This window comes from Magallana gigas, chromosome 1 (assembly GCF_963853765.1).
Source record: "Magallana gigas chromosome 1, xbMagGiga1.1, whole genome shotgun sequence".
Taxonomy (NCBI): Eukaryota; Metazoa; Mollusca; class Bivalvia; order Ostreida; family Ostreidae; genus Magallana; species Magallana gigas.
This window is the reverse complement of record NC_088853.1, coordinates 18780863-18800099: the sequence shown is the minus strand read 5'-3', so window position 1 is coordinate 18800099 and position 19237 is coordinate 18780863. Positions and strand designations below refer to the sequence as shown.

Sequence of the window (19237 nt, the reverse complement as noted above, 5' to 3'; positions counted from 1 at the left end):
TTATACGGGGATACTTTTACATGGTATTGTAGCATTTTAAAAACCGTTGCACGAGAACGAGAATATCTTTTTTTTAATACCTATTTTATTTAGATTTTTTTTTGAAGCAGGTAATGGTGCACTTTCCTGTTTTGATTCTTTTTTTTAAGAAATGCTAGAGACCAGATACCCAACTGCATTGTTTATTTTACAAATCACAATCCTTTGTTAAGTTTGGTTCTTTCTACTTTTAAAAAGTACATGACTGAAATAAATGAAGATACAAACAAAAAAAATTATGTTGTTTTTGTCTTTATACTCCATACTTTGTTAAACATTTATTATTCAATGGCTGTCATTCGGGTTAATCTTTACAGTGTAACGGTATTGACCCTGTTATCAATTTATCTATTCAAGTTATTGTATCATAACCTTTGCTCTCGTGTTGTGTTGATAAGTATTCAGAAATTGAAATAAATTAGCTATACATGTAGAATGTATTACGGCTGAGCATGTAAATATTTAATATGATGTCGATACATTTTAATTTGTATGAATTAAATAAAAGACTAGTCTGACATATTTTTTTTCGACCGGAGAACAACACGCTATCACTTAGGAGGAATTATTCTTATCATTGTCTCCCTTTGTTAAAACGCTGTTTAAATCACCAGTGTACTAGCTGTTGTTGTTACTTATAACTCGAAAATATAAATAACATTATTGACGCCTATAATCCGATTTAAAAGTGAAGAAAGAAAAAAAAATAATTGGTTGGAAATCATCAGTGACGATTGATCAGCCAAAAAAAAAAAAAAAATGTTTCTGTGTTATCATTCAGTAAGAAACTAATAAATAAACAGTCACTGGTATAATTTGGTTTATACATAAGAGTCGCCAACATTTTATCAAAACCAACATTCTTCTTAATAAACCTGTGTGCAAACATCTCATAAGTAAGTAAACGATCTTTATTCTCGCTCAAAAATATTTGAAGTATACATTTTATTTTATTTTTTTCAATTGTGTTCTTAAAGTCCGATTGTGTTCAAAAATTCAAATTGTTGTTTATGAAGTTATGAATCCTGCATAAAAATTATTTTATGAATTTAAACGTCCATTTATATTGTATTAATGTCTTAATTAGCTCTAACGTTCTGGCTACATTAAGTGCATTAATTCCAAAGACTTACACGGGCTGACCTTTTTTAAAAATTCCATGGTAGTATAACCCTAGCACCTTGAATTTCTTGTATTGAAAGAATATAACTATCTTACCATAGGTTTTAATATGGAATGTCATTTATAGCTGGAATTCCCGCTATTGAAAGAATATAATTTTTTTTTTTATAGATATATTTTTTACTGAAAAATTCTGAAAACTTACCGTAAACAGTATTTACCTTCACATTTTTTAAAAAAAAGTAGCCAACGCATTATTATGTGTTTAATTTTTTTTATCAAAGCAAGGATGATGCACGAAATTGTTGATATTCTAAGGATAATTTTATAAAAATTAAGGCCCTGTTCCTTTATAAAACTTAATGGATGTTAGAAATATATTAATCAATACGGGAAATGCATTCATATTTATAAAACTCATGAACTGACTGTAATTTATCAATATATAATTTTTTCGCTTTTATTTATTGAAATCACGAGTTGCCATTTTCCGTTGATTGCTACTTTTAAAAGGCTTGAATGATTGTAATTTTGTAGAGGTGTGCCTTTTATAGAGAACAATGAATGCCTACCATCTATTGTATGTAATCTTACAATTTGTTAATAAACCATAAATCTGTACCTGTATAATTTACAACGTAATACCAAATGTTCTTGATTCTTTAAGGAAGCTAACGTTTTTCTCACACAAATTAAATTCAAATAAAATGCATCCAATGGTAGCATTTTAAAACATATCAACATAATTACTAGTGTAGAATCTATCTTATTGGAGTTCCGTGTTGTTATGCTTTGAATTTGTATTTCGTTTAATGGATTTTTTAGATGATTCACGGTTTGTTTTTGTCATTTTTTTTTCATTTCAAAAACAAATAAATAATCAAATGAAACATAAAAGACATAAGAGTTATTTCGGTCAAATAAAAAGAAAGAGTTATTAAAGAGTTGTTAAACCTCATGCTTTGCATGAGAATAAATAAATCAATTAATCAATTCGTTGACATTATACATAAAAGCATACATGCTATAAACGTGTCCGGAACAGTGACTCCATCGACATCATTGTTTACCCTTAGCACTCTGTCCAATCACTTAGCGTATCGTTTAATATAACCGTATTGATCCATGTAAAATACAATCATAAGAACAGATAAATCTTCCAAAATTTGCAAATTCTCATTGTTTGGACAAAAATGAATAAATAAATAAACCAACGGGTTAAATAAACCTCTGTTAATATGGTGTATGTTGAATTACTTTTTTAAAAAGTTTTTCAAGCCTTTTGTATGGATTCAAATATTTACAGTAAGTAATAAAATCGACCGAACATGTCGTTGCCACACTACTAACAAAAGGCGACATTTACCTCATTTACTGACAATACGCATGGATGTAAAAAAAAAAAAAACTGAAGAACCATGAACAAAATATTCATCTCTTTCCTTCTTGCTTTTTCGACAAAGTTAAACTGCGAACAAAGAGGGACCTACTTTTCGGAACTGGACAAAAAGGAAAACAAATATCCATTAGCAATATCTTATGACGATGTTGCTACTGTATTGTGGTGTGGTGTCAAGTGTTTAAATGATAATTGCTGTGCTCAGTTTCTGTATGACAAAATAAGCAAGCATTGTATCGGAGTCCATAATTTTGAGAAAGGTTTTATTTCCTTTTCCCAAATCTCCGGTTTGTCGGATAAAACAGAATTGTACAGAAAAGGTAACAACAAAACTTTAATTGGCATGATATATTCACAATAGGAGATTAATCTCACATACAATACAGGTATTTATTAATCAACTTTAAATCTTTGTTTAAAAAATTGTGATCTTTTAGCGAATAATCTGTAATAAGAACTCATCGACTTTATTAATTAAACGTTACATCTTTCTCATATCTTCTGAAACGGTGATTTTATATTTTTACTAGATTGAAAAAGAAAATTGTTTATATAGTCTGATGATTTTGAAATACTTAAAACATTACAATATTCTTTTATTACTTTAAGTATGTAAGTTCTGTGTCTTCTTGTTAGCTATGAAAATTAGAAAATACCATCAACTGACATTTCTTTCATCAATCGACTGAGCAAAATATACACAATCTATTTCAAATTCTTTAATCTTCAAAATCACCACGGTATTTACACAATTTGAAAACATTCAGCATTTTTTCTGTAAAATAACAATGTATGTATGGAATCTATGAAAATTGTCGGCTCAGTTTACGTGTTATAATGTAACTGTTATCATTTAAATTCTAATTTATTTTTAGAAAAGACTCAGGAAAAATCCAAACATATTCCCTTTTTACTTAATCACCTAGCAATTTGTATTGTGAAATGGCCAAAGTAAATCAATTTCCTCATCTCTGGTGAAACTGATTCACAATACATTTATTTCTGTCGATACGTGCACAAAGCAATATCAATGTTTGCTGATGGATGTTTTTATTATTAATATAATATATCTTAAAGTTACCACGATAGATGATGTTTACAGGTTGTGGTCTTGGTTTGACAGAGTTCAAAAGTCATTGCTATTTTTATGGACAACAACAAGTTACATGGCTAGATGCCAAGGTAAAATAATGTATCGGTTTTTTATGCTTTAAAATGAATTAAATTTTCAATGCAAAAATCTGAATATTAAACGGCATTGAATAGCGTTTAAACGATGTAATAGTTTTAAAACAAAAAGCTGACTTTGTGTTGAAAAAACTGGTTCATGCTTTCTGTATGGCTTTTTTTCTTTTTCTTTTTTTTTTCTTAGCTTTTTTAATGTATTCTAATATGGTATTGGACAGTTGTCAATAAAATGTGGATAAAAGTACATAATAATCAAAAGACTTTTCCTTTTAAAATTTTCAAATTCTACAATATTGGACCAAAACTATGTTCTTAATTTCTTTTTGAAGTGATCAATTTAATGCATCCTGGTGTAACTTATCACTTTTTTTATTCAGCTAGTACGTTGTTGTAACTGTTTATGAGCCCACAAAGAAATACGATTTTTATCAAAAATTATTCAATATGTTGCAATCGGTGTTTTTTTTATTTCAAATTAGTTAGAGTGTCAGAGCATGTGCTCCTATCTAGTAGAGATTGAAGACAAAGAAGAGGCAGACTGGTTGGCCCTGACGTTTCTAAAGAAGGGTATTTAATTGGTATTAGTTTACAACTATAAAATTACCGAACTATACAAATACAAAATGCATAAGTTATCACATTTATTTTTCTGTCTGACGACAACTGAAAGGTTATTGGCAAGAATTTGGTGTTTTTAATAAATGATTTAAAAGAATACTTCGCCTTTTGAAAATAAAAATACGCGTATAGACAGAGATTGGATTACATTTTTTTTTCTTTTAAGAAATAGTTTATCTTACGAGGAAAAGTCGTACAGCTAAATTTATTGTTTTATGAAATTTGCTAATTTTCAATACATACATATACCAAAGAGATATCTCCTTTAGTTGTTGAACATGTACAAACAAACCTACATCTATAACCTATATTACAGATGACTGTCCTACAGGTATCTTCAAACACTGCACAGCATGGACAGGGGGTAACGACCTTGACAATGAAGGTCAATACGTGTGGGACCATTCGAACACGTCCATGGTCTTTACCAACTGGTATAAGAACGAACCCAGCATATTAACTCCCTCCCAAGGATTGACACGCGACTGTATAGACATTCTTAGAAATGGTAAATGGAATGACATGTCCTGTTCATTTCTAAGCGCGTTTATTTGTGAAAAATAGATTGGTTAACTTTAGGGAATCATTGATTGAAAAAAAAGAAACGCAATGGCGTTGATGTTTAATGATGGTGAGTGCTTTAACTTCGTTAATTATCATTTTAATATTCCATGTGGTCAATTTCCTTAGATTGCCATTTTTAAGGCTCGTTAATATGTAAAAAAGTTGTGTTTTTGTTAGCAATAGATATTCAGCATTTGTAAAATGTTTGAACTTGTCTATATGTTTAAGTATGTACAATATACCACCAATATTAAGGGTGATTCTGATTGCTTTTTTTTTTTAATTATTATTTTTTGACAAATGTACTCTTCAAACAAATTGTAATATTTCTTAAAATAAATAATAGTCAGTGGTAATAACTTTTCAGCGTATTTATCTAAAATGATATTTTAGATATTGGAAGTGGAAAGAATTAGGAAATACAATGTTCAGAATTTAGATAAAATGTCAACCCATTCATCATGAAAACACAAAAAGTTCCTTTAATTATTTAGTTACATGATGTGATTCGACAAGCAAAGTTATTAACACGCAGGTGTTTGGTTATGAAGCAGACAATGTTATCGGAACTAGGCATATTTTTTAACAAGAAGTGATTCTGTCTTAATATTTGTACTATATATTAAGATAAGAAATTTGATATAAACACTTATTTGTTCTCTTTGATAACAATGGCTGGCTCCAATGAAATTAATATTTTTTTGTTTTTTTCTTCCTTATGCAACTTACATCTAACAACATACATATGCTTGTAATATGATAGTTTATTTAATAAAAATCGATCAAAGGACTTTACAGAACAATTGTACAGCTACGGAATAATTCAGTGGATACAGCTTTATCATGTCATATATTATGTTCTTGACAACTTAGGAATGCACATCTTTGTTATAAATGTATCTCCACCGTTTAGAATAAAGGATTTTAGAGTTAAAAAGGCATTGTTGCAATAAGTCAACATAAAGAAACCAAATTACGTTTCAAATCAGCTCTATTGCATGCACTTTTAATAACGGTAATATACATCAAAATTAAAATAGAATAAAAAAAAACAGAGTGTGGTTTTTTTAGGCATAAGATACATTTCTTAGTGGTTAAAATTTAACAGTTTATCAAATCAAATGAAAGATGTTTTCAGTGTGTCACCTTTAATATGACAGTGAATGCTATTTGATATTGGACCATATTAAGTGTTTCTATTACTGGAATGGGAAAAATTAACGAGAAAAAAAATGAAAAATGTGGAAAGAGGACTCATTTCATCATACCCATAGGTCCCACTGAAAAGTATCATAAGATAACTTTTTTTTTTTTCAGGGGAGGTTTGCTTGAGCATGTTTCGACTACAAAACATTGTTAAGGTGTATCTCTAAATTCCATTGATAAAGATGTTCAGTAACTAGTGTACTATTTTTATCGCAAAATATTTAATTAGAGCTTTTAGATATTGAAAAATCATTGGAAAGATTGCCCATTTAAAACTCACTGAATGTATGTGTTTTGATATACACCTATATGTAGAGGTTAACAATTTTTTAAATCAAAATTTTGAATGGTTATTGAATTTCACTATCACATTTTAAAAAGTGTTTTGTCGTTTGTTATGAAAACGAAAACATGCTGAATATTTACGGCAAACACAAAGGGTATTAAGTGATGGTTTCTATCGCATGTGACCTATATGGCAAAAGCAAAGAAGGCAAAACGGGATTTGATATAAAGATTATTACCAAGAGGTATAAAAGTATGGTATTGAACTATCGTTGACAATAGGTTGTAGTAAGAATGCCTGTCCAAAAAAAAATACTTCTTGCGTTAAAGTCTCATTCATCATTGTGATGAAAATACTACAAATCAAATTGAACTAAAATTACAGAAATGTTTGTTTAATTCAATTTTTTTTTAATTTATTAACAAAGAAAACGGACTGTGTCTTAAACATGGGTTATACCTTAACATTAGCCTACACCTTAAAAATATTAACTTCATGAACAAAGCTATGATCAGGTTTCAAAGTCCATGCAATTCAATCGATGATAGTTTTTGTGCACATAGTATGAATATAATAATTAACCCATTGGCTTAATTAAATCTCCATTAGTGCAGTATTTACTGAATGCCAATGTAAAGGTATTTGTCCTGTCCTTTTTGTGTATTCAAAAACAGAGTGGACAATATTGATGCTGGTGAGTAGGGTTGTCGGTTTGGTTAATTATTCATTCTCATTTCATAATTGACCGAATATGTTATACCAATACTCATAACAATGTAGTAGCTGACGAGGACCTGTGGACACACCACATAAACCAAAAAGTATGAATTGCTTATCAATCTGTTTTCTTCTGGCCTTTTTGTCATTGTTTAACTGTGAACAAAGAGGAATCTACTATTCAGAATTAATCAAAAATGAAACCATTTCCTCGTTAGCGATGTTTTATGACGATGCTGCAACTGCCTTATTGTGCGGGGTTAAGTGTTTTAATGATAATTGTTGCGCTCATTTTCTCTACGACAAGACAAGTAAGAAATGCCTTGGACTCCATAGTTTTGAGAAAAGTGCTATTTCCTTTTCGCAAATTCCTGGTTTGTCGGATAAAACAGAACAATACAGAAAAGGTAACTAAATGTTATGACATCATAAATTTACACAAAAAACATTTTTGTTAAGAGACATTCTTTCATCGATCAAGTTCATACTATTCTTTAAACTGATTTCAAAACCTTATTACAACCAATTAACTTATATATGAACTATTTATATAAAGTTTTTCTTCAAAAATGTATTTCGTATACTGGGACTGTTTTCAGAACTTTTCCCAAAGTGTGGAGGTCCCTTAACACATCTGTCAGTAGTTAATTTGGTCATTATTTGTCGACAATTGGAACACATATTCATAAAGATAGATAAAGAGCTTTGTTTCAACTTAAACAATGAAATATAAAAAAAATGAATCATATTTGCTAATGGGTGTTGACATTTTTTATAGGTTTTGTATGTTTGTGAGTACATTTAATTGACATTATGCTTATGATAGGCTGTGATTTCGACTGGATAGAGTTTAAAGGTCACTGCTATTTCTACGGACAGCAACAAGTTGCGTGGCCAGAAGCCAAGGTAAAATTATTCATAACCGTTATATAATAATTCCGTTACATTATTTCTTTTGCTTTAATATTGATACGTTATTTTTTACTTTTAGTTGGAATGTCAAAAGAAATGTTCGTACCTGGTAGAGATTGAAGATAAAGAAGAATCAGATTGGCTTGCTTTGATGTTTCTCGATAAAAGTAAAAAAAACAATAGTTCTATAATGTTCCTTTTTTAGTCAAAGAACTACTCTATAAAGCGTAACAGTAGTGCTTACATTAGTCGATATTTTTTGCTGTATTGATGCATTTAGTAAATGACTTGAAAGGACTATGTGCGGTATGGTCAAATATCTGCCACCGATTTAAATAGTATCGAATAAAAATCAAATCTTCCATTAATCATTATACAGAGGATGCCTATCACTTTAATCTTGATTTTTGTCATCATTGCTCATTCGCTGTTTCTCTATGACGTCAGCTAAATGACCTTATTCCCGCAATTTTGAAAACAAATGAAAATATTCTCATGTTTGCTTTATATTTTGCATTCGGAAGTATGGAGCGCAGGTCTGCCCAAGTACAATTTAAACATTTGTTTTTCTTCAGAAAGTTATACACATTATACTACAAAAAATGACATATGAGCAAGCCTGCGATCGATGTTTCCCAGTCGAATAAACATCGAAAAACATCCATATTTTGGTGACAAAACATCAGTTTATCAAAATAAGGCAATCTTTTTGACGTCATTTCTACATTATGACGTAACTGTGGTGATAACCTTTTACACCCTTATTTTCAATATGATTTTAAGTATCTTTCACCCGATTTTTAAAGCTTTTTATAGAACTTTGATTTTTGAGGCAAAAAATGCATAATACCGCACATAGTCCATTATTTTTACTTCGATAACGAAATAAAAAAATAATAAATTTAGCTTAAGAAATGTAGGTCCAAGAAACATTCAGACCACGGAGCTTCAGGTACACCATAAACAACAACTGTGTATTTTTGCACACAGAATGTTACGTTTCGCTTTCGACTTATGAACTTAATAAAGAAATAGGCATTAGCATTAATCTTTAATAAAAATATTGCTTATAAGTTACCTAAATGCTAAGAGGCCGGCAGTAAAACGGTAACGGACGATTGATTTTATTACAAAGTGGCTTAATTGTAAGCTTTTCAAAATGTGTCTGTATCGTGTTCGATATTCGAGTATATCGGATCGGTTAGGGTTAGCTTCGGGGGGGGGGTGTTATTTAGTGTTCAAATAGATGTTTCCGGGTTGAGACTGTCTTTGCGGAACTTTAGATGTTTTGTTTATCGAGAAAAAGCCCGTAAGTGTAATAGAAAAATAACAAAAAAAATGGTCAATGATAATTTGAAGGGTGAGTGTTTGTATGGTAAATTATGATTTATTTTTTAAATTGTAGGTTGAAACAATAAACGTTTTAACCCTGACGAGGACTTGTGGTTCTTTGTGTAACAGTTTATTCCTTTTAATATTTTCCAATATAGAGATTACGGGGGGGGGGGGTGGTGGGGGGAATAATATCACCAATGCAAGAACGTTTTAATGACCATCTCAACAATTTTTTCAATTAAACTTCTATATACTCCATACAAATGTTTGAGATGCTGAAAGATTTTGTATTTTGTTTATTCAGCTCTAAATATTTTATGGTATTGATTTTTTATTAGTTTTTGGCAAACACCAATGGAAAAAATTCCCGAATTCTTTCAAATGTCGAAACACTTAAAAATGAAAAAATACTCTATACCATTGTTATTTCATTGTAGGCGATTGTCCTACGAGTTTATACAAAAATTGCACAGCATGGACAGGAGGTAACGATCTGGATATTGAAGGAAAATACGTGTGGGACAACTCGAACACGTCTTTCGTTTTTACCAACTGGTATAAATTTGTTCCCAGCCAGGGTGATATACGAGACTGTATTGACATTTTAAAGAATGGCGAATGGAATGATAGGCCTTGTTCTCATTTAAATCATTTCATTTGTGAAAAATAGTTTGACCAGAAAAACAAATCTTATGATTTGAATATCTCGAAAGCGCTATTGGGTATGAATTCATTGCTACGATTAATTTTCCTTCTGAGATACCTTATTGATCATATTCTATCAGTTTCAAATAGTCGATATTTTTAAAGGGTTATTTGTATTTGATTTTGTAAATATTATTTTATGAATTGATGAATTATTGATTTAGACGATAAGTGGTCCTTCGAATGGGATGTTTATTTTTTTAGTAAATGGTACCTATTCAAAAAAGAGTCATTTCGCCTATTAAATGTTGTGAGCAATGGAGGTCACATGTTCTAATTTTGAAAACTACAGCAACAATAGATAGTAAGAAATCAATGTACATTTGTATAATAATATTTTTGTTTCATGTATACAATTGCTCAAATTAAAGAAATAAATGAAAAATACAAACATTTTTGTAGCATTATAGAAAAATAACTTTAATTCTTTTCATATAAATTATTATGCGAAATAAAGTTACATTAAAGCTAAAAAATTTGAAACTTCTGTAACAAAAAGTATATTGCAGTGTACATGTAGAACCAGCGTAGAACATATTCTGAACTTTTTTTGTTCATTCCCTATGTACATAGAAGAAAAGCTTATTGAAACAGTCATTTCTTGCTTCCAGAAGGTGTTCTCTTAAATTAAAAATCTCATATAAATTGATCGCAGACTAACAGTCATATAGATAATTGTTGTATAAATATATAAAAGCATTATTGAATACATTTATTGGCAGTAACATAATAGTTAAATATGTATGCTCCGAACGATCGATTCAGTGAGTTTTAATGGCAAACATAAAGGGAAGTTTTATTATTGAAAACAGTCCAACACAGATGATTACTCTGAAAATTATTGATTTTTTTTCTTCGTTTTCTTCTGTCAACAAAACCATGGTAAGATTTTCGTATTATGTCATAAAGTGCAGACACCTAAACAATTAAACACAATCGATATTCCATATGTTTATATATAAAAACCTTTTCAGTGATTTTGGTTTCTCAAAAGCAAAAGATAATGCAAAATATGCATTACTGTATTTACGGAAGAAATATAATGACAAAACTTTCAAATACATTCTTCTTGATTGTTTTGTTCATATTCGACTGTGAACAGAGGGAGGTGTACTATTCAGATTTGGCCAACAAAGAAGCACCATCCTCCTTAGTAGTGTTTTATGAGCGTGCCTCAACTGTCACCTCATGTGGTGTAAAGTGTTTGAATGATAATTGTTGTATAAGGTTTATCTACAACAAGATGAATAAGCAATGCGTGGGGATTCATGTTTTGGAGAAAAGTGGTTACTCTTACCAGCAGGTCCCTCCTATTTCACCCGTGGCACAGCAGTTTGTGAAAGGTAAAATCTTCTTGAATCGCGATGATTGCATACTTTTTTTCCTTTTGTTTGGTGCTGTTAAATATACAGAGTGTCCTCTGATTTTCCAGATAACGTTTCAGATTTAATAAATGTGATTTTCCAAAACCATAACATCACTCTTTGAAACTAATGACAAAGTATAGATTAATACATTTTGTCTGTATTATGTTCGTTTTAAAAAACTTGTTTTTAAATGGTTTAATTGAAAAGGTTAACAATGTAAAATTTATCAAACAAGCTATAGTTTTGTTACCTTTACCTTTTAATGAAGGAGTATATAATTAAACTATAATCGTAACAGTAACGTGGTGCAAAGAATCGGATCACGTCTTGTTGCAAGGTGCGGTTCATAGATTATCATTTTTTCAATGTTTCTTTAAAAGTAAGTTCATGGATTGTTTCCTATGTATGATAAAAAAAACTTAACTTGATATTTTAACTGTAAAATCCTATCACTGAACTCTATTTAAAAAAACTACACGATACAATATTTCGTCATTAAACGAGTTTGCTTCCTATGAAATGATTTCAAGAACAGATTTCTATTTTATAAAATAATATTTAAATGTTTATACTCTCATTGCATAAATGACCTCCAGTATTTATAAATCATGCTTATCAAATACCGTTCATGTGCTCAAATTTAAAGTACCAAAGAAATTATTTTTCATAAAACACAAGGAAAAGCTTTTTGTACCTATTCTAAAATAACATTTGCGCTCTTTAATGGATGCCTCAAATATAAATAAACTATAGTTAGATTTTATCAACATTAAACCATTTTACAATGTATCCATTGAAAGCTTGAACGTTTACATCATTCAAATCATATATGATTCTAAGAAAAAGAATTGCAAAGAAAGAAAATCGTATATCTATATATGACGACCTACGCTGATTATGGGCATAAAAAATAACATTAAGTGAATCGAAAAATAGAATTACAATTATTATCACAAAATGTTAAACAATCACATACAGACTCCACTTCCAAATATTTTGCTTTTGGTATTTTTATTCAATGTTACTGGTACCTCAGGTTTATTGTAAAATGGGTTCATTGAATAATGTTGTCTAATTGTTAATCGTGTAAATTGACGGTTTTATTTTACAAATGATGATTGATAAAATGTTGCAATCAAAATATGACTTGATTGAATTGGATTTAAATGGAAAGTTTAGTCAACACATTTTGTGTCAGTGGATAACCATTTCATTTAATAACACTCAATCAATACAATCTGTTATCCTTAAAGATAATGCTAAAAACTGTGATATTTTTGAAAAGGTTTTGCATATTTTGTTGAATTTCGTTTTATATTTTTTTTTATAGTTGAAATATATTCTCCTTGAAAACTTAATTGCAAAATATATTTTGCAAGTGCAATTTACGCACTTATGTTTTATGTACTCGGATTCGCATTCGAGGCATGTCTGTGTCTCTTGAGCGTTTAGAATTGTATGATCTATTTTAGGTTGTGGTTCTGACTGGGTAGAGTTCCAAGGTCACTGTTATAGCTACGGACAACAGACAGTCACGTGGTTTGATGCAAAAGTGAGCTATATCTTTGTAATCATTTTTAATGTCTTTCTTTCAATTATCATGAAACATTTACCGTATCATAGAATAATGACATATCATGTTTTATGAGCAATGAGATCAAAGGTATATATCATGGGATTTCGATAAGAGAGAAAATTAACATACTTAGTTTTTTTATTTTCAATTAACTTTTCAATTTTTTAATATTTATTAGATAACTACCAAATATATAGGATTTGTGATATCATTACGATTGTGATCACTGTTTTAAGGTTATAAATGTTAATCAATTATGAATGTTATGTATATTATCGTTAAACAGTAAACGAAATGTTTAATATCAAAGATAACAATACATGTACACATGAGCTCAAAACCGACACGGCACATTTCCAGAAAATGTAATCTAAGAGTTCGTTTTATTGTTAAATACTAGCTGAGGTGTCAAAACATGTGTTCCTACCTGGTAGAGATTGATGACAGAGAAGAGTCAGACTGGTTGTTCAAGACGTTTGTAGAGAAAGGTAATCTAATTGTATTAGAATGTTTCTTTACAAGAATTAAATTTATCTATAATCAATATCATACAATAAATTTTTTTGTGATATTTGACAGGTGTTTATTTCAACAAATGTGTTCATTAAGAAGATTATATGAGAAACTTTATTTCAAAACCTTACCAAAGAAAAAAAAATACTGCTAAAAATGTAATTTCATGTCTTATAAATCTTAACATGGTAAGTTAATAGAAGTTACTTACTGTTTTCTTTTTTAAAATGCATCTTGACAAAAGGATCACATACCATTGCTTATAAACTAACAACATTAATTATCAATGCTACTAATTCAAATTATAAAAAAAATAATTATTAAGACAATAGTGACCTCTGTTTGCTTATATGTAAATGGTCATAACTTAACATTTCGTTGCCAGAGTAAATTGGGCAAAAAAATCAATTTTGTTCAGATTTTATATCTTCAAATTTGTATTCATTAAATATGATCATAAGTCACAGCTGAATTACCTTCTATGATTTGCTGTTCACTGGCCCGATAATTTACCATTGAGCTCTGGTGATAAACAACGAAATCGATTGATAGAATTCAACAAAACATTTAAATCATTGGATAGTATCCTTTATTTTCTTTTATACTGAAATACATAACATAGTATCTATCGTGACAGATAATGTATCAACACTATATTGTTGCAGGCAGTTGCTCTACTAATTTATATACATCGAATTGCTCAGCATGGACAGGAGGTAACGACCTTGTCAATGAAGGTCACTACGTGATGGACCATTCGAACACGTCCATTGTGTTTACCAACTGGCATACAGGCGAACCAAGCTTACATGATCCGTCCCAGGCCCCTGGTCGTGACTGTATTGATATTATTGGGAATGGCAAATGGAATGACAGACCTTGCTCTCATAACAACAAATTTATTTGTGAGAAAATTATCTAACCTCCGAATAAAAGATATGGCTAAAGTCTTAAATACTTTGAAATTTTGTTTGATGAATTAATTTTGTTTAAGTTACTGAGCATTAAAAAAAATTAAAAGAAGCTATATGTGTAGTACAGTTTGCGTTTGAAGAAACACAATCGTCTAGCAATTTACAAATACATGTAGAAAAAATACAAAATAAACTCTGTTAATCAAAGTGTTGGTTTTTTTATTGTTTCAAAAACGAGGCTATATCATGTGAAACTTCAAAAATAAGTTTTTCATTTAATAATGTGTTGATGATGCTATCTTTGTTTGGACAAAAATAGTGCGGACAAATAAATATCTGCGTATCACATCCATTCTCCTTATGAAGATATTTTATCAAATGCTCGCTAGAGTGCAAAGAGTGTGATTAAAGATTTAATAAAAATGTTTCTGGGTTTTTACAAGCTATTAACTCGACATTAAGTACAAATATATTATTGTTTGTCAGTAAGTTTTGTCTACAAAGTCAATATTAATCCGTTCAGTACATTTAATAATTCAACATACTACAATATCTCTTGCTCTGAGTTTTTTTTAAACATTAGGAAATACAATCGATTTGTTCTCGTTAAGGAATTCAATGTCAATAATAATAATTATGATAATTGCGATGCGAAAGACTTTGATTTTTTTAAGAGAAATGATTCTCGTTCTTCAAAGGTAAAATAATTACATGGACCGATATTAATCTTCCCTAAATAGATTTGTCTGTTTGTTTTAATTTTATTTTTATTTTACCTGATAAAATGAAGGCGTTCCTTACAAAAAATTTCCTTTGATATTTTGGTTGTACAATAAGTAACTGAATATTGATCGTGAATAAATAATTTAATAAAACTAATCAACGTTTAACTGATCACATGTTAAATGGTGTATTTCCCGATTTGATGTAATAATCATGGTACTGACATATATAATAATTTATTATAAATTTATACATACATATAAAGATAATTTACTTTGATTTGACATAATTCTTTAAATAGCTTTATTCTCCTTTCATATTCAAATTAACCCATATTTGTTTTCAACTTCTCAAAAACATTTTATCGATATACACCACTGATATACAATATAAGAAGGAGAACACAATTAATGCTTCATGTTATTCTGCCATTTTTTGGGAGTTGATTTTAACCAACTCTCCTATGCAGTTACGCAGGCAAACCGAAAGTGAAACAGTGTTTGGACCTCAGCACAAATCATTGCTGCTGAAAAGACTTATTTCTTGAAAATCATTGAAAAATTCGATGTAATGTATGCTAAAGCATTGTTTTTCAAGGAAACTTATTTATAAATACCTTGAAAATAGTCAGATTTTAAATGGTACGAACAATTTAAATATTTTTTTGTCTAGTCGAATGTATTTCTACTCCAGAGTTCAATATAGTCTCGTTCAACTCGACGCTCGGCTGTCTCCGTTAATCCTTGTCGAAGATTTACGGTGTCAGCCGAGCGTTTGGTTGAACAAGACTAGAGTTCAATATTGCTTGGATCCGTACAATTTTCAAGAAATATTTCTATTACTGATACATAGTATGATTGAATTAATTTTTATCTTTAAATATTAATTAACATGATTCATATGGGGGTTTCTCGACATTCTTGTCGAAAAAGTCCAAAAATTCATATTATAATTATAAAAATGTGAGTAATTCAACTTCATGAATTAGAAACTACATGTACTTGTCATGCAAAATAACATATCATTGATTTTAAAATAAATAAACATCGACAAAATCAACTCCCGTCAGTTCTTCAGTACTTTGATTTATTCACCTAAACATGATACATCAGATGTAGTGAGTTTTACAAACGCGTAGTAGAATTAGCATAACAGCTAAAACACTGTTATGATACCGGTATATCCAATGAAACAATAATCCAACCTGACAGAAATTTAATCTAGGTAATCATGCGACATAAGTTCCCGATCATGGCAGAGCATTTCAATTTGTTGCACATCATCGCGCATGCTCAAACTATAAATTTGAGATTTTAGTGCAGTGACAGGTTGGACCCCAAAAAACAGCAATGTTAAAAATGTAGAATCTTTTGAAATAACAACGCGTTTCAACTTATTTTCAATAAAAGCTAACAGCTTAACAGTCGGGTGATAAACTAACAGTCTGAGGGTAGTATATTTACGCTTTCTATGCATCTTTTTTTTTTCTTTTTTCCGTTTTTTTTTTTTGTTTTTTTTTTTGGGGGGGGGGGGGGGGGGTATATCTATTTTGGATGTTCGAAATGTTACTTGATATCAATGTCCGTAAGCAGTTAGATGCAATAGTTTTTTGTCTGATCGTCTGTGACACGTGTTTTATGATTGATAGGGTTTTATCGATTGAAATCTTATTCATAGCTTAAAAATATCATGTTTTCAGCCAAAATTATTTCTTAAACGTTTTTTCGAAGAAAAAAATAAAGATTTGTCTAGAATATGTATTGCATTGTCCTCTATATGTTAAAATTTTATGTACAAAGAGTTCCTATTGATCTTTAAAATAGTATACATCAAAAATTTCAACTTTATAAATTAAATATGGTAAACTTATTCCTGTTCCCGTAGAATCAGTTCTTGCATATTTCTTTTATTATACTTTCATGTGCTCAATGCTGAAATCTGATTGATTTAGACGCGGTTGATAATCCGTTCTATTACCCTTAGTAACACACTTAACAACGGGTAACACTATATAAATAGTGCCTGTTTGGGAGGGTAACAGTTGAAATTGACACCCCGAGAAAACCATTGTCAACCGACGCGAAGCGGAGGTTGACAATGGTTTTCGAGGGGTGTCAATTTCAACTGTTATCCTCCCAAACAGGCACTATTTATTTTGTTATACTGAATGTCTTTTTTAAAAATTTTAAGAAAATTTTACTGCTTTTATATAGGAATAACGTGAATTCTACAGCGAACCGTACGCGCATAATTTTCGCGCATGTAACATTTTTTAATATTACCCGTTGCCAAGTGCGTTGCTAACGCTGAGAGTAATAGTAAATATTATTAACTGCGTCTTAACCAATCAGATTTCAGTATTTAACATGAAAGTATAACAAAACGAATTGTTACATGCGCAAAAACTATGCGCGTACGGTTTACCTAAGAATTCACGTCATTGATACATGTATATAAAACTAGTTAAGTTTCTTTAAAATTAAGACATTCAGTATGATAAAGTTAATAGTTCTTGTTTAAGAGGCTCAGAATTGAAATTGGCACCCCTCGAAAACCATTGTCAACCTCCGCTTCGCGTCGGTTGACAATAGTTTTCTCGGGATGTCCAATTTAACTCTTGCCCTCCTAAACAGGCACTATTTATATAATAAAATACACCAGAGCACAGCAAATAATTGTAATGGCATATCATGGAAATTTCAAGACATAGTATACAAATGTTACACCATAACATACACATTTCATTTATCAGAGCATATTACGGGCTTACATGTACCATAGCATATCACTGCATAACAAACAGCAAAATTGCAATTTAGATTTAATAGTTTTGTGTTTTTATGAGATGAAATCGTTGACAGTTTTTCTTCTAGCATTTCCTTTTTTCATTAGATTAATGTAGCAATATTTTAAACAATTCATATCTTATAAAGGGTTTAATTTGGAACTTGCGTAAAGAGATATTTATCAAAGCCGACTCACTAAGCTTGGAGTCCCCATCTCTGCTTTCCCAGCAATTATGAATTGGAGTAGAAATGGTGATCTACTGTTAGATTATCTTTAACCTATTTGCTTCATGTTGGAAAAACAATGTACAGATATTGGATTTCCTAAACAATTATAAAGTTCATCAAAATATGAAATCATTATTGCCAAAGAAAGGCTATTGTTTTGTCAACACATAGTGGGTGATAATGTATAGAGACTTAGAATTTATGACCAGATATTTAACCGGATCTTAAACCATAATTAGGGTTGTTGGACTTATTAAAGGATTGGATTTATGAGGCATTACCATAAATACTTGTACATGAGAGCAAATATGTTTTTAAATTTCTTGAGGTACACAAAATCAGAGTTCTACCTTCATATGATAATCAACAACTCTAATATCTTTTGATTTTTTAAGTGTGTCATTTGATATCATTTTTATCTCTTTGTTTACTTTATGCAACAATATGAGTTGTTGTGTAAGAGGACTTCAAAAATTGTGAATGAAATTTAATAAAAATAAGAAATCGATTTTTCAACATAAAGTTCAGATTTTAGAAATGTATTAATCTCAGAATCCTTCAATTGTTTATATCCAAATAGAATTATATCTTTTCTTTAATAATATATGACGCTCATTTTATCTTAAGTAATACTTATGAGTTGTCTATAATTTATTCTTATTGATAAAAAAAACACCAAAAAACAAACAAAGAAGCTGTCATGCAGTCTGATGATTTCTTATATCCTGACCTTAAATTCGGATGGACAATGAATGTTTATTACAGCAACACCTATTGTTACAAAAAGTACACAAAAAATATATATATGACACATGTATATTAAAATTCTAACTCAAAGTTGAATTAAAAGAAAAATATTTAGATCAATATTAATCCTTAGCTATGTAATTTAATGTTTTGGATCAGCAAGATTGGATCAATATAGATCCTAGAAGACTGAGTGCACTGGTGTAGAGAATTTATAATAAAGTGGTTGCCTGTCAGGCTTACGGGATGATATTTGCTATTATCAATGACAGAGTGTTCAGGTTCACATTAA

General features: G+C 29.9%; 1 protein-coding gene and 2 non-coding genes across 3 annotated transcripts; all 3 read left to right on the top strand.

Annotated features, from left to right (window-relative positions):
* The first annotated feature begins 2605 nt into the window (after window positions 1-2605).
* Window positions 2606-5195, top strand: LOC117687664 (uncharacterized). The gene is made up of 4 exons (XR_010711443.1): window positions 2606-2880; window positions 3663-3742; window positions 4228-4315; window positions 4683-5195. It is a non-coding gene; the product is annotated as an uncharacterized protein (transcript).
* A 2008-nt stretch (window positions 5196-7203) lies between these two features.
* LOC105338099 (uncharacterized) lies at window positions 7204-10300 on the top strand. The gene is made up of 4 exons (XR_010711442.1): window positions 7204-7546; window positions 7966-8045; window positions 8131-8218; window positions 9824-10300. It is a non-coding gene; the product is annotated as an uncharacterized protein (transcript).
* Window positions 10301-10969: 669 nt separating this feature from the next.
* On the top strand, window positions 10970-14614 carry LOC117687106 (collectin-12-like). The gene is made up of 4 exons (XM_034463285.2): window positions 10970-11434; window positions 12931-13010; window positions 13435-13522; window positions 14213-14614. Exons 1-4 carry the CDS (start codon window positions 11095-11097, stop codon window positions 14467-14469), a joined length of 765 nt encoding a protein of 254 aa, XP_034319176.2. The 5' UTR covers window positions 10970-11094; the 3' UTR covers window positions 14470-14614.
* The last annotated feature ends 4623 nt before the right edge of the window (window positions 14615-19237 follow it).

Bases quoted from the DNA above. Each gene is read 5' to 3' on its own strand.
- LOC117687106 (XM_034463285.2), top strand. From the start codon at position 11,095: ATGCAAAATATGCATTACTGTATTTACGGAAGAAATATAATGACAAAA. The intron at 11,435-12,930 runs GTAAAATCTTCT...GATCTATTTTAG, and splicing joins GGCACAGCAGTTTGTGAAAG to GTTGTGGTTCTGACTGGGTA. The intron at 13,011-13,434 runs GTGAGCTATATC...GTTAAATACTAG, and splicing joins TCACGTGGTTTGATGCAAAA to CTGAGGTGTCAAAACATGTG.